The 15026-nt window shown below is 52.7% G+C and overlaps 6 protein-coding genes across 6 annotated transcripts; 3 read left to right on the top strand and 3 right to left on the bottom strand.

The window, feature by feature from the left end:
* Window positions 1-267: 267 nt before the first annotated feature.
* On the bottom strand, window positions 268-2183 carry CORC01_03009 (major facilitator superfamily transporter; the record flags this gene model as incomplete). The annotated part of the gene is made up of 4 exons (XM_022614659.1): window positions 268-500; window positions 579-1291; window positions 1372-1881; window positions 1978-2183. The coding sequence occupies 4 exons, from the start codon at window positions 2181-2183 to the stop codon at window positions 268-270; spliced, it is 1662 nt and encodes a 553-aa protein (XP_022478960.1).
* Window positions 2184-3428: 1245 nt separating this feature from the next.
* CORC01_03008 (FAD binding domain-containing protein) lies at window positions 3429-5553 on the bottom strand (the record flags this gene model as incomplete). Its single annotated transcript, XM_022614658.1, has 3 exons — window positions 3429-3724; window positions 3864-5347; window positions 5423-5553. 3 exons carry the CDS (start codon window positions 5551-5553, stop codon window positions 3429-3431), a joined length of 1911 nt encoding a protein of 636 aa, XP_022478959.1.
* Window positions 5554-6355: 802 nt separating this feature from the next.
* On the top strand, window positions 6356-8488 carry CORC01_03007 (amidase; the record flags this gene model as incomplete). The annotated part of the gene is made up of 5 exons (XM_022614657.1): window positions 6356-6576; window positions 6885-7149; window positions 7236-7430; window positions 7519-7878; window positions 7940-8488. 5 exons carry the CDS (start codon window positions 6356-6358, stop codon window positions 8486-8488), a joined length of 1590 nt encoding a protein of 529 aa, XP_022478958.1.
* Window positions 8489-8893: 405 nt separating this feature from the next.
* CORC01_03006 (polysaccharide deacetylase) lies at window positions 8894-10200 on the bottom strand (the record flags this gene model as incomplete). Its single annotated transcript, XM_022614656.1, has 6 exons — window positions 8894-9019; window positions 9081-9208; window positions 9264-9316; window positions 9386-9941; window positions 10023-10102; window positions 10175-10200. The coding sequence occupies 6 exons, from the start codon at window positions 10198-10200 to the stop codon at window positions 8894-8896; spliced, it is 969 nt and encodes a 322-aa protein (XP_022478957.1).
* A 1158-nt stretch (window positions 10201-11358) lies between these two features.
* On the top strand, window positions 11359-12247 carry CORC01_03005 (short chain dehydrogenase; the record flags this gene model as incomplete). Its single annotated transcript, XM_022614655.1, has 3 exons — window positions 11359-11367; window positions 11420-12123; window positions 12196-12247. The coding sequence occupies 3 exons, from the start codon at window positions 11359-11361 to the stop codon at window positions 12245-12247; spliced, it is 765 nt and encodes a 254-aa protein (XP_022478956.1).
* Window positions 12248-12721: 474 nt separating this feature from the next.
* CORC01_03004 (cytochrome P450) lies at window positions 12722-14239 on the top strand (the record flags this gene model as incomplete). The annotated part of the gene is made up of 1 exon (XM_022614654.1): window positions 12722-14239. One exon carries the CDS (start codon window positions 12722-12724, stop codon window positions 14237-14239), a length of 1518 nt encoding a protein of 505 aa, XP_022478955.1.
* Window positions 14240-15026: the final 787 nt, after the last annotated feature.

Below are 15026 nucleotides of genomic sequence, written 5' to 3'. Positions count from 1 at the left end.
TCAAATGATAATATTGCTGGATACTCTGACATTGCTCGTGGTAAAATTGTGAGAAAACCTATTGTTTGGACCTCGAGCAACTCTGGAGCATGTCTACTCTTCTGCGTACCTCGGTACATCTTGACGCCTCAACTCACTGGTTGCACTATTTTATTCTATTTTCAAATTTGATTTTGGCGACGAAAGATCATTTCTCATTTGGAACCTTTCATCGAAGGGCGACTAGCTAGTAGCAAGATTCAATGTCTCCGGATTGCAATGTTGCATCTAGAGAGAAGCGTGCCCATGCGTCTCATAAGGCAATCCAACACAAAACAAGCCCACCACGACCCATAAAGCAGCACTGGCGTATATGGGCACAACAGTGTATCCCGCGTAGGTTGACACAAAAGAGGCTGCGAGACCACCGACGCGGAGGAGGGTCGCCGCAATCCCCGTGCCCGTTCCGCGGACGGGACCGGGGAAGGACTCGGGCGTGAACGCGTACATGACGGCGTATTCTGCAGCACAACTTGTTAGCAACCGTTCGGTTCAAAAAGAGGTACGACGAAGGTGGAGGAGGAAGGGGGGGGACGCACCAAAGTTTCCAAGGATTCCAGTCGCGCATTGGAACCCGATATCCGCGGCTTCGGTGCCGACAGCGGTGTAGGCGAACAAGAAGACTCCGGTCAGCACCGCCGACGCGGCCATCATCCAGCGGCGGCCGAAGCGTGTCTCTACGCAAAAGCCGGCCGCGACGGGTCCCAGGACGCCAGCCGCCGAGACGATGCAGTAAATCATGTAGGTGTGGTTCAACGAGTTGTTGGCCGAGTATGTCGACTTGGTCGCCAGGTAGGACGGGATAAAGGCAAAGTAGAGCGGGTACGCCACGCCGACCGTCAGCCAAATGAGAAACGTGACGGACGTGTGCTGCGCCATCTTGCGTCCGGCGAACAATTTCTTGTAGTTGTCGGCGTTGTAGTCTCTGAAGCTCTCTCTCAAGATCTCCATGTGCGAGAGCTTGGAACCCCGAGCCGCCAGGTCGGCATCCACCGGGGCTGCGGCGGCGGCGATGCTGCCTGCGTCTGAGTCTGGGCTGCCGGCACATTGCCTGTCGATGGCCTGCAGCATTTCGAGGGTCAGGGTCTCTGGGCGGTTATTGTAGCGCGCAATGTAGTTTACGGCTTCGACGGCCTCGGCATCGCGGCCCTTGGAGATGAGGAACTTTGGTGATTCGGGGATCTTAAAGGCCACGATGCGAATCAAACCGAATGCGATGGCGATGCCACCGAGAGTGATCATGAGGTAGCGCCTACAATCATACACGTTAGACCATGCCCCGGGGAATCTGATGACGGAGGAGCTGCTGCTATGATAAAAAAAAAAACGTACCAGCCCATGTTATCTTGCATACGACAAGGGGCCTGTGTCGAGTCGCAGGCAAAGTTGGCCAAGAAAACCCACGCCAGAAGCGACACAATGACCTGTCCCAAATTCCACCACCCAGATAAGCTGACGAGCAGCCACTGGTGCGTCTGGGGGACAAACTCCAAAAAGACGACGCTGTCAACGGGCACGTTGCCTCCCGCCGCCGTGCCGATAATGGCCCAGATGATGCAGAAGCCCGTAAAGTTTTGGACGCCGGCCACGGCGCACGCAAAGACGCCGCCGTAGAGGATCGTGGCGTTGAAGGCGGGCTTCCGACCGATGAGATCGGCGGTGGTGCCCCAGAAGGAGGCGCCGACGATCAGGCCGACGTAGTACGCCACGGAGCTGAAGCTCAGTTTCACAATGTCAGTGAACTCGTTGGCGATCGGGGGCCGGACGGCCGTGATGCCCTGGGACCAGAAGTTGTCGACGATCCAGCCGAAGCCGTTGACCACGAAGAGGATCCATTGGAACCTACGAAGGGGGAAAAGGGGGGGGTACTGGTTAGCTTCTTCCATTGCCGCCGGTAGTATGAGCTTGTTGGAAACAAAGGTGGAATGTCAGACATACTTTCCCATGCCAATCTCGCCCAAGTGCTTCGCGATAAGCTCCGACTTGAGGCGGTAGTTCTCGTTCACGGCGCCCGTGTAGAAATCGCGGAGGACCGAGTCGCCGACGGAACTTGCGTCTCCCTGGATGACGGAGCCGGAGGCCGTCTGCCTCAAGCCCGACTCTGTCGCATCCTTTGTGACGCTCTTCTCACTCGGAGCGGACATGATTGGAACCCCCGATCGATTCGCAAGAGTAGACAGGAGGAAAACCGACAAATTGTGAATGGTCGGTCCCTTTGATCTCACGAGAAAGCAAAGACGGGAAGACCTGGGACCTGATTTCCTTCAGACCTTCGAGCCCTGTAGGGCGCTGATCCCTCTAGCTTTATTGGATCCAGGAACACCAAGGGACGAGCTGTTTCTCTGACATAAGGGGATCAAGGTACAGGAGCCAAGGTCGAGGAGAATCTGCCAACACGTTTGAGTACTCACTCCACAAGTGGCATAACGAGGTTGCCGTAGTGCCAGGGGTGTTCCTCTGGGTTGAAGGACAGATCAAGGGTCCTGATTCCGCTGGGGAGGAACTCTCACCTCAGCCTCAAAATGGAGATATGGAGATAGATACCGCCCTATCACTCGCTCGCCAGCGGGAGTATGGGGTATCTAGAGTATCTAAAGGGAGCGTGCTCTATCTTTGTCCTCTCACCCGTCACCGACGGTGCGTGTATCGCCCCAATCCGAAGAGCTCTTCTCATATGTATCCGTAGAGGAAGAGTAACGGGAACTAGGATTCATCCCAGAGATTACGGGTCCCCACCCCCACTTTGGCATGCACGGCCTGTTCCAAAGTGGCCAAACCTGACATTGACCCCATTCCGGCTAGGATGTCTGACATGGCGCTCTGCCAATCAAGACTACCACGCGCCGCGTCCAGCCCGCGTTTAAAGTTCAGAAAACAAGGAAGAGCGGTTCAAAAACCATCCGTACCGCATAGCTGGACGAGTGATGATTTCATAGATGCGGGTTGGCTACGTTCCGGCGAGCGCACGCAATTCTAGAGAAACCCATATTAAAATGTCCGTTAAAAAAAAATCTCTGCATCTTCGAAGGACTAATGACATAACAGAAATCAACATGGGACTCAATTCATTTGCGTCTATTACTTTTCTTTTCTTATGTCTTTGAGAGGCCCGATTAAGCGATGTGATAACCGCACAAGATGTTTCCTGTTTGCCAAGCTACCATATCGGACTACATAGGTTTGACACCTTGTCTCGCAGAGGAAGCATGTCACTTGCTATCGTTCTGATATTGTAAATTACGGTTTATACGTCACACCGGTACGCCCAGCCCTATTGGCGGAGTAACTCAAATTGGCCAGTCTCCGGCTGTCGGTGCTACCTACATGTACATGTTGCTTCTCATCACCCACACCGCCATATACCAAAGTCGCACTGCATGAAGCGCCATTCAATACGTATCCGGCGCTTGCAAGAAACCGCCAAAGTAGTCATCTAGCCACTGCGCCGACATCCCACCGGCGCCGCTTTCAGATGTGAGCCAGCGGCTGATGGTTCCCACGTAGCCGTCCGGTCGGACAACGATGACGGAAGCTTCGTCCGTCCCGAGACCTCCAAGCCACTTGTCTGTACATGATCGTCCTTGCGTATCCAGTGGTGCTACGTTGTCGAGATAGACGGTCCAGGCACTCTGTGAAAAGACGGGAGGCAGAGAAGAGATTTCAAAGTCGTTCTTATCGGTAGATGCTGGGGACAAAGCTGGTCAGCAGAAGTACACATGAGGTGGTGCAGTACTTTCATTGACTAGGGGGACGGCGCGGACCCTCACCCGACGTGTAGAAACTAGAGACATAAAAGTACGAGATGAAGGAGAAGGACGACTTACTGATGAGCGCGAATGTGCACAACTGACTTACGGATGTATACCTCTCTGGACGCACGTGGATATCATCAGCTCGGCTGGCGCGTGGCTTCAGCATGTACGACTGCGCCGCCGCCGCCGAAAGCCTCGACACCAATGAAGACGCAGATGCTACGCCGGTGCTGAAATCACGCAAGAAAGAGGCACCCGCAGGACTAGAGACGTCGTTCAGAATGGCATAGATGCGAAACTGCCCCAAGACCGGAATATCGAGCTGCACATCGATGGGGCAAGCATCAATATAACGGGTAGCCTTGGCAGGCGGGAGATTGCATCCCGGCTTCGCAGCGCCCCCGGCGCCGTCCGCTCGGCCACGGTTGAGCTCGTTGGCGCCATACTCGACCCCGACGCCCGAGATGAAGCGCGTATTCGTCTCAAAGTTCTCCGCCAGCCGCTTCGCGTCGCCGCGCGCAATCTCGTTGGCGTGCTCAAAGTCAAAATTGATGAGGTCGTGCGCAATCTTTTTGCGTTCCTGCTCGTACGTTGCCAGCAGCACGTTGTTGCCCTTGGCGAGCCCGCGCAGCGCGAGGTTGAGCTTCCATCCCAGGTTCCAGGTGTCGTGGATGCTCGTGTTCATGCCCTGCGCCGCCTTGGGACTGTGCGTGTGGCTGGCGTCGCCGGCGATGAAGGCGCGCTGGCCCGGGTCCGCGAAGCGGGCGGCGACGCGCTGGGCGACCTGGTAGTTGCCGAACCATTCGACGGAGCGCCATCGGACGCTGTATGGCGCGAGGATGAGGCGGGCTTGCTCCATTACGTACTCTTCTCCCAGGTCTTTGGACGACGTTGAGGACTTCATTTCAATGTAGAAGCGTGTCATGTTGCGTTCGCGGGGGATGATGAGGATGGACCCGTACTTCTCTGAGAAGACTACTGTTTTGCTCCAGATGTCGGGGAAGTCTGTCTCTAGTTCGCCATCTAGGACGCCCCATACCGAAGTGTGTGGTGAACCTTGTGCAAAAGTGTCGGGGATGCTCTTTCGAACGAGAGACCGCGCGCCGTCGCAGCCTACTAGGTACTCGGAGTTAATCAATGTCTTTCCTTGTCCTTGGTGGTCGCATTCGATCTGCAAAGAGCCATCGTCCACGGTACGGTAGGTCTGGAAGCTGTGGCTACGCTTCACTTCGACGCCGCTCTTGCGAAGGTCATCAATAAAGACGCCCTCGATCATGCCCTGGTGACAGAGCAAAATGTACGGCTGCAAGAGATCCACGACGGACGCCGGGTAGTGAACCGACCGGCTCAGCCGGTGTAGGTCGGTCTCGCTCGAGCTCTGCCACATGCAAATGTCGTGGACCTTGACGCCGGTGCGGAGAAGCTCGTCGCCGAGGCGTAGCATCTGCAGTGTCTCAATCGACTTTGGCTGGATTCCATCGGCCCGGCCCACTGTGGTTTGATCAGGCCTTTCGTCAATGACTTCAACTTTTTGACCGAATCTTGCCAGTAGAGACCTGTGTCGGGGATGTTAGCACGGAGGAGCTGCCGGGTGTGGGGGCGCAAGCATCGGAGGGAGGTGGGGCACAAACCCGAGCATCAAGCCGGCTGGCCCGGCTCCGACAACGCAGACATCGGATTTGGACGGGGATCCATTTTGATGCGAGCCGTTTGTGTGGCCATTTGCTTGCGAACTCGGAGGAGTTGCTGAGCTTGTCGTCATGTTTGCTGTGATCAAAGAGTGTAGAAGATTGTCGTGGTGAGGGAGTTGTGACTGGACCATGCAAGTTGAATTTTCTAATGCGAACTTGAAGCTTCAGAGGTTGTGAATATTGTTTCGAGTTGATGCAAAAGGGATTTGTTGGATCTTCGCCCCAACTTCTAGACACTCCGCCCGAAATAGATCGTATAAGAGTAATCAGCTCTGCCTAAGTTTCGATTCGAGATACGCATCGTCTCATTCCGCAGAATGGTTCGATGTCCAGCTGATGGCGATGCAAATTAACATACCCCGTTATTCACCACAGGTGAATCCAGTCCTTTCCCAACTGCTGACAGACGAACAACTCTCGCGCCATTAACCACTTTCGCCCACTCTCCGCGGCATGGTGTCCCTATCGGACCCCTCTCGATCCCCCACTTACGAGCGCAGGGAGCTTGTATCCGTTCGCCGCACAAGCCGTGTCGCGGGGTCGGTGGAGGAATCCGCGGGGAAACATGCCCAAAGCAATCAGTTACCACAGTAGGCAATCCAGCAATCGAAGCTCCACTGATAAGCCAATGTCTCCGGTACCCGATAGAGATGTCCGGCCTGCAATTCCGCCAATCAAGTCGCTTGGACTCCGAAGATCGGGCATCCCGAGTATCTTCGGCACGCCGGGCCCGCTTCGGCCTAGCATTTGACACCATCATGACGGCGACTTTGGTGTGATTCTGTGATTTGGCCAACGAGTGAAGACATTCAAAAACGTTTCGCGCTTTTGGGGATCACGGCATTCGGGATCTCTTTGAAAGCAGCAGGATCAATGACACAAATCACTCTTCCAAAGCCGGCACACGTCTGGCAAGACGTGGTAGCCAAGAAACGACGACTCCGCGCAGAGGCCATCTCGGCATCCGCAGACCACTTGGCAGGCACCTCGAAGGATACTGAAATCACAAGTATCGCTGATGCCTCAGAACTTGTTTCAAAGGTCTCACGTGGTGACGTGACAAGTGAGGAAGTAATCAGGGCATACGTTCGGAGGTGCGTTGACCTGAAATTCACATACCCGCTGGCGGTGGAGAATTCATCTCGGGCTTGGTACCTATTTTGTGAAGGACGATGCTGATATAGTCCCAAACAAGTGCAGGGCATCCAAGGTGCACGAAGAGGTGAGGATCTTCTATGGCGCTCTTGAACTTTTACTGATTTGACTTTTGCTTCACTAGACGAATTGGTGCGTTCATGTTGAAATGAGACCAAAATAAGCTCATCATTTTGCTTTAACAAATAAAAAACACATGCACACAGTTTTTTTTGGATTTGCTAACATATGGTCCACGTGCCTGTAGTCTAACAGAAATCTTCTTCGACGACGCACTCAAGCGGGCCGCAGAGTTAGATGACTATCTTGCTAAGAACGGAAAGACAATTGGACCCTTGCATGGTGTTCCCGTAACCTTGAAAGACCAGTTCAACGTCAAAGGATATGACACGACTCTCGGCTACGTGGGTAGATCCTTCAAGCCCGCTTCAGATGATGCCGTTGTCGTAAGAATGCTTCGCTCATTGGGCGCCGTCATTGTTGCCAAAACGAACTTGCCACAGAGTATCATGGTGAGTCGAACACTCCTACTCCTCAGAGCTCTGCATCCGCGGGTTGTTTTCCACCTTGCTTTGGCACGATGCTCACAACGGAATAGTGGTGCGAGACAGACAACCCTCTTTGGGGCCTCACGACCAATCCTATGAGCAAGGATTTTACCCCCGGCGGCTCAACTGGCGGCGAGGCAGCCTTACTTGCTTCCGATGCTACCATGCTCGGTTGGGGCACAGATATTGGAGGAAGCATTCGGATTCCGTCTCACATGATGGGAACATACGGCTTCAAGCCCAGCGTAAGTTTGGTCAACGGCAAACACCACAAACGTCTTGGCTCTACGTAGGAACCAAATGAAAATTGAAAGGAACTGACCTCCGCTCCAGAGCGCGCGCTTGCCCTACCGAGGGGTCCCGGTATCGACTGAAGGCCAAGAACATGTACCCTCGTCGATTGGTCCCATGGCTCGCAGCCTGTCCACAATTCGCCTCGCCATAGAGCAACTGATCCACGCCAAGCCCTGGGAATTGGACGCACGTTGTGCGCCAGTTCCGTGGCGAGAAGACTTGTACAAGGAGACATTTTCTAGGCCTTTGACCATCGGAGTACTCTACGATGACAATGTTGTTCGGCCCCACCCGCCAATCACACGCGTTCTCCGCTCCGCAGTAGAGCGTCTTCAAGCAGCGGGCCATGAGGTCCTGGAATGGAATGCCGACTTGCATGAAGACTGTATCAGAACAATGGTGAGCTACGATGTTACTTAATCATCTCTCTGGAAATTAGTCCTTCTGACCATCATTAAAGGATCTCTATTACACGGTAGACGGCGGCGAAGACATACGCAAAGACGTCTTGGCTGGCGGAGAACCCTTTATTCCTCACGTCGAGAAGCTTCTCAACCGAGGCACACCAATCTCCGTATACGAGTACTGGCAGCTCAACAGGCGCAAATGGGAGCTGCAGCAGGCCTACCTGGAAAAGTGGCAATCCATCCGGTCACCCAAAACCGGTCGCATGGTTGACATTATCCTGCTGCCACCTATGCCGCATACCGCTGTGCCGCATGGAGGTTGTCGATGGGTGGGATACACCAAGGTGTGGAACTTTCTCGATTACCCAGCCCTGGTCATTCCGGGAGGCCGTGTGAGCCGGGAAGACGTTGAACAGCCTTGGGCGGCGGAAGTGAGGGGAGTCGAAGACGAGTGGAACAAGAAGTTGTGGGAGGATAACAAGGAGACAATGGCATCTCTTGCGCTGCCGGTGGGGCTTCAGATTGTTGGTCGTAAACTGGAGGAGGAGACGGTGCTTGCTGCTGGCAAGATCATTGATGACATCCTCGGGGGTAAGAGCTGAAGTTTCCATTGAAGTAGTGAGAAACAACAGCTTGAAGAGTGCATAAGATTTGCTCCATGTTGGGTTTGCGATGAGAAGTGGAAAGCTGGACGCGCACGCACTTCAAATCCTTGCAGATTGTATCAAAGGTTTTACTGTTGACAATCACACTCAACATAGTTGAAATTCATTTTCCAAGTAGGTATAATTAGCCTATCATGTAGCCTTGATCATGTCTGCCAAAGCTGTAAAGCAGCTATCTCATCAAACAAATCAAGTGTTCAGCTGATGATCAAGTCAAGATTGTTACATTGAAAATCAAGTTCAATGCTTCGAAGCATAAACAAATGCGATCTCTTTCACGATCGTTCCGATCTCTGACCAAATTGTTTGAAAATCACCTGATCATTAGCAACTGTCGCTTTCTTAGGCTACCAATACTTTTGATTGCGTCTTCTTCCATTCCTCGTACATTTTCATGACCTCCTCCTGACTAGCAGGCATCAGACCTCCCTCGGGTGCAGGATTTTTCGACTTGAAGTAGTCGCTCATCTACGAGGATGTCAGTGCTAGAATACGATCAAAAGGAACAAGGAGTGGGGGTGGGACCTACCTCTCCCATGGTCACCCACTCAACACCTTCATGTTTGTTGATGTGTTCAATGATCCGCTCGTGCATGAGTAGCACGTGAGGCCGTCCCGAGACGTCGGGATGGATCGTCATGGGGAAAATGAACTCATCTGTCAACAAGGGTCAGTCAAGAGGCCTTGCTTGTCCAATATGGGCACTACTCACCGTATTCTCGGTAAAAGTAGTCAAAGTGGTCTCGCCAGATATCTTCCACATCCCTGTAGACACAGGACATCATCAGCCGGCGGCCCCCTCATGTCCTCAGTGGGCCTCAGCTCTTGACTTACCTTGGATTCACCCATCCGTGTGAGTTTGCTGAGTTCTTCATAAACATCATTGGTGGGAGGTCATCAATATACCACGATCCGGGGATCTCAACCAAACCAGTCTCCTTACCCTTGACCAGTGGCTTCATCCATTCCTCTGCCTTTTTGGTATAGTCAATCTTGGTCCAGCTGTCCCCGGTCCTCAACCAGTAGGCTTGGCAGTCATGGTGCGACATGGAGTGATCATACTCGATGCCATAGCTGAGCATCAACTCAGTCCCTTCTTCGCTGGTCTCCCACCACGGGGCGACGCTGCCCTTGGGCGGTTTACCGCAGAAGTCCGTCAACATTTTCCACGTCTTGTCTAGGACGTCGCGCTGCTGCTCTAGCGTCATGTCGACAGGGTTCTCATGGCTGTAGCCGTGCAGGCCGATCTCGTGGCCCGCATCCCGAACCATGGCACATTCTTCCGGAAAGGTTTCCAGGGAATGGCCCGGAATGAACCAAGACGCTTTGATATTGTACTTTTCAAAAAGCTTCAGGAGCCGACGCGTGCCAATAGTTCCAGCCCATAGACCTATTCACAAAGCCGCGAGGTCAGGAGCGCAAATTCGAAGACATGAATGGACTGTAAAGAGAATCCCCTGGCGCAACTAACCTCGACTGATATCACTGGTACTGTCCTCGCCACCATATGACCCGAGCCAGCCGGCGACGGCGTCGATATCCACACCGTAGCTGCGGCGAAAGCCAGGTTAGTAAACAAGCATGAGTGACGGCACTACCATGTCATGTGAGGAAGCCACCTACCATACAAGGACCTTTTTCTTTCCCATCGTAATTGATTGGAATGCTGTTTTGCCGTATGAGATAGGTAGAAGTGGTGAGGTTGACTGCCTGTATACAAATAGCCAATGCCCTCTGTGCTTCGAGGTTTGCTTTATGCTGGGAGCTTCTTCAGTCAGGATCACCGCAACTATCTCATGAAGCACCGCATGGCATCAACTTGATAGCCCTACCAACTTCATGGCTCCAAAGCTCAAGCTCTTGGAGGCTTCTCCGCAGGCAAAAGGCATCCCCGCAATGACTTATGACTTCACCACTAAATTCAATTGCATATACATACGCTTATCTGCAGGCCTCGACGAAAATCTCCCCACTCTTGCTTTCCAATCTTCGGCCTGGAGCATCCGGACATACGACAGGACTCGTTCGGCTGCTCCTCCGATTTGTCTGCTTTCCGGGTTCCATTGCTTCTCGTTCGATTATTGTTGGCCATCCCACTTCTTGCATCTTTGTCTTACTAGTGCATGGCACCCCGCCCCCACCTCAGACTCCCCCATCTTCCGAAGGCATCCTTAAAGTTCTTGGACCCTAGCAAGCATCCGTATCTCGCAGCGAAGGTAGGGGAACAATGGCTATCTGCTTTGGACAGCCCCCGCTTCCAAGTTGCAGCTATCTTTGCATGCCCAAAGGAGCCAATTGCCGTGTCTTAAGCCAAGAAGTCCAAGGATCTGGTTTAGAGAGTGCGGATATGATCCCACTCCTGAAAATGCGAAGTCGACCTGATTGCATCGCCATAACCCAGCAGAGCTTTGTAACATAGATTGGGGTTTTCGGTGGTGTGTTACAACCCATGGCATGTGTCGACATGCCTGCGCCGATAATATGCGCTAGAATGGGGGTTGAAGTTGCGATCGGGTTGAGCACTCGGCATGCTGGCAGCGACAGTTGTGGAACTTGACTAGCAGCCATCTTAAGTAATTCCGCTAATAGTATCACCTAAACAAGACATCAATTGTGATCACTCCCAATTATTTGCATGTTTAGCAGTCGAGAGGTGTAATCTTGTCTCAAGCCTCGACCCTAGCTTGACGTTGAACACATCCTTGGAATTTCACCGCCAGCGCGTGCCCAAACAGCTTGTACAACATACAAGTCTTCCGCCCCTGTCAGAGTTGATTTGAGGCGTGAATCTGAACAGCGTTAGCAAAATGTCCAAGGTATGTCGGAAGACCTATACCATCTTGAGTTGGTCATGATTAATGAGTAAAGTTCTCTCTCAAAGGTCGCGTTGCCGTTGTCACCGGTGGTGGCCGAGGTTGTGGTCTGGCATTCGCTCAAGGTCTCGCAGAGGCCGGGGCCGACGTTGCCATTTTTGATCTGATAGATCCGGAGCCAACTGCATTTGAGCAACTTTCTTCTGCAAACGGGGTAAAGGCAAGGGCATACGTCGTTGACGTAACATCTCTCTCCAGCTTGGAGAAAGCCTTTGCCTCCGTGGCGGCCGACTTTGACGGCAAACTCGACATCTTTGTCGCTTGTGCGGGTGTGAACAAGAACGTGGAGTTCCTCGACACCGAGGAGGCAGACTTTGACAGGCTCTACGGTGTCAACTGCAAGGGGCTCTACTTTTCCGCAAAGATGGCTGCCAAAGCCATGATCGCCAATGGCACTAAATGCGGAAGCATCATCTTCGTTGCAAGCATCGCATCATACATTGCTATTCGCTCTCAGCGATCTACTGCTTATTGCGGCACCAAGGGCGCTGTTCGCGCAATGGTTGCCCCGATAGCTGCCGAGCTCAACAAGTACGGGATCCGGGTCAACTCCATCTCTCCTGGTTATGTGCGGACGGAAATGACGGCTCCGTTCCCCGATCTTCTTGAAGGGTGGAAGGATGAAATCATGAACGGCAGAGTAGCAGAGCCTGACGACATCAAGGGAGCGTGCGTTTTCTTGGCGAGCGATGCCAGCAAGTGAGTTGATTCTCTGATGAGACCATCAAAGGCATTGAAGATACACCTGAAGTGGCTAACATTAAAAAACAGATATTGTCAAGGAAGCGACATCTTGGTTGATGGTGGCGTGACCAAATGGTAGATTAATTGTCCATATCATAATTAAAGATTAGGAATATCCCTTATTGGTTCTGTGAAGGAGGTCTTTCGCGAATTGACATTGGGCCGAAGGTGACATGAAGTCGATTCCGGACTTTTTGTTTTCTCTATGCTTTCAAACTTTTCACGACGATGCGAAACCCAGACAAGTCTGTGAAGCATTTCAAATGGCCTAATTGAAGGCAGTCAGTCTATTTAACGTCATATGCTGTGTTTGACTAACAATTACCTTTCCAAGGGGTTTTAGTGCAGTTCCATTGCTGCAACTGCATGCTTATCTCCAATAGCGTCACGTGCCGGTTCGCATGCATTCTATCTCTGTAAGTGTCTGACGTCGGCATCTGACTCATCAATGCACTGGTTTATTGTAATCTACTAGTAACATTTGATTCCTCAAACCACTTGAAGCCACCATTCCTACTTGATGTTCCCAGGCTTGGTCCCAACCCAAAAGTCCATGGCTGTTTTCGCTGACCTGCTGGCAATTCTCGCCAAAGAATCGCTCAAACTGGCTTTTGTCGTACCATTGGCCGCGCTTTGCCTCTACATTTGCTTCAATATCTTCCTCCATCCCCTCCGCAATGTCCCGGGATCTTGGAAAGCAACAAGCTCTCCTTTATGGCTGTGGTACCACTCATACGCAGGGGACGAGACGACCTCGGTTGAAGCCCTGCACAAGATCTACGGCCCAGTCGTCCGAATTGGCCCTAATGACGTCGACATTAGCGACGGCGCGGCTCTGGGACCCATCTACTCTGAGAAGGGAGGTTTCCTGAAAACACCATGCTACAGCAATTTCGACTTTGACGGCCATCCCACCATCTTTTCGGCCCTTGATCCTGCGCACAGGGCCATCAGGTCAAAGGCGGTTGCAAGCATGTTCAGCCCGGCTTCCATCCGAAAGGAAGGCGATCAGATACTCAAGTCGTGTGTTGACAGACTGGTGACGCATATCGGACACGAAGCAGCGTCAGGAAAGCCGGTCAACATGCTCAACATGGGCAGATGCTTAGCTCTTGATGCCGTTACGGAATATCTACTTGGCAAGACGTACGGAGGTATTGCCGAGCTCGAAGCGAGCAGGAACGTTGAAAATTCTAGTAAGCTCTCGGCCAGCGAGTTCGTGGACACCTTTGTGGCTGTCGGGCGGTTCTTCCTGTTACCTAACTGGATCTTCCACACCCTTGAATGGGCTATACCGAAGCTGTTCCCGGATGAAAAAGTCGACGAGTCAATGAACCTCGTCACAAGTTTCTGTAACCAGGTGGTGGCTGAGGCGGACATTGAGAAGGACCAGACATACCAGGCTCGCTTACTGCGTGCTGGCATCGGCAAAGAAGAAGCCGCTGTTCAGTGTATGGACCTGATGTTTGCCGGCACAGACAGCACTGGTATGAACTTTGGCGCCATCTGCTGGCACTTAGCACAGTCGCCCTCGATGTATCAGAAGCTCAAAGACGAGCTCGCATCACCAGGGGCTGCGCAAGCTGATCCGCAGACTCTTCCTTACCTACGGGGTGTGGTGCGTGAGGGACTTCGAATGTCCATGGCAAACCCAACTCGCCTCCCACGCATCGTACCACCTGGTGGATTTTCATTCACGACCAAGATGCCATCGGGGAAAAGTAAGACTTTTGAATTTCCAGGCGGTACTTGGATTGGATGTGCACCGTTCAGTTTGCATTTCAGTGATGCCGTCTTTCCCCATCCGAGAGCATTCCGGCCGGAGCGATGGGTTGAGCCTAGCGAGGGAATGCTGCGGGACGCCATTCCCTTTGGACTTGGGCCACGACAGTGTATCGCTCGTAACCTCGCTTCGAGTGAGTTGTTCTGGGCGGTCAGGGCTCTGGGTATATCTGGGGTGCTGGACGGGGCTCGACCAACGGGGCTGATGAAGGATGGGATCATTGTTGACGAGTGGTTCAACTCCAAAGTTCCCGGTCACGCTATCGAGCTGGTCTGGGAGTCGCTGTAGCGGGGAAACAGCAATGTTATCAATGCAACCGAATCAGTAAATCGATTCGGCAGAGACAATATTCGATAGAGAGCAAAGCTGCTCGAAGCGGCATTATGTTCTTTGAAACGATAAGACAATATTTCTCCGCCTATGCGTTCTCCTGCTGATGCCGCTAGGCTTAAGCCAATTGCCCCGGGTCTATCGAATTATGCTCTTCCCTTTGCAACACCATATGTCAACCGGCGACTCCATGTAGAGCGGGGGAGAAGCGATCATCCACGGCATGAAACCTTTGAAACCTTGGAGTCTTGCGCGTGAGTTGTCTTGCCTTGCATGGCCAAAGCTGCTTGGACAAGCCAACCAACCCAAGAAAAGGCCTGTTATCTCCGTCATGGATGGGTCGGCCAAAGTCGAAAAGGCTAAGAATTCTTGGCGTGAGCCACTTGATAAGATGAGCTACCGAGAACCCCGACGACTGGGTTGCGAAGACGAGGAGCTACACCCCTAATCAAGCCGGCTTCGACATTGTTGTCGATGTTGCCGGCAACAGCTCCCTCGTCCAATCACTCGCCGCGGTGAATACGAAAGGAGTGGCCGTCTCCGCAGGTGTAGCCGGATGCACGGCCAAGCCTGTAACTATGCTGGCTGCTCTCATGCGACCCCGTATTGTCGGAGGTGTGTTATTGGGTAGCCGGGGCTAATTCCGCCATGTGATAAGTTTCATCGGAGAGAACAATATCAGACCCGTTGTTGACGACAAGGTCTTTGAGCTGGCGGAGATAAAAGATGCTAACGCGCCATTATA

This window comes from Colletotrichum orchidophilum, assembly GCF_001831195.1.
Source record: "Colletotrichum orchidophilum strain IMI 309357 chromosome Unknown Scaffold_17.1, whole genome shotgun sequence".
In the NCBI taxonomy this organism is placed as follows: domain Eukaryota; kingdom Fungi; phylum Ascomycota; class Sordariomycetes; order Glomerellales; family Glomerellaceae; genus Colletotrichum; species Colletotrichum orchidophilum.
The sequence above is the reverse complement of the archived record's forward strand: the minus strand, read 5'-3'. Positions and strand labels throughout refer to the sequence as shown.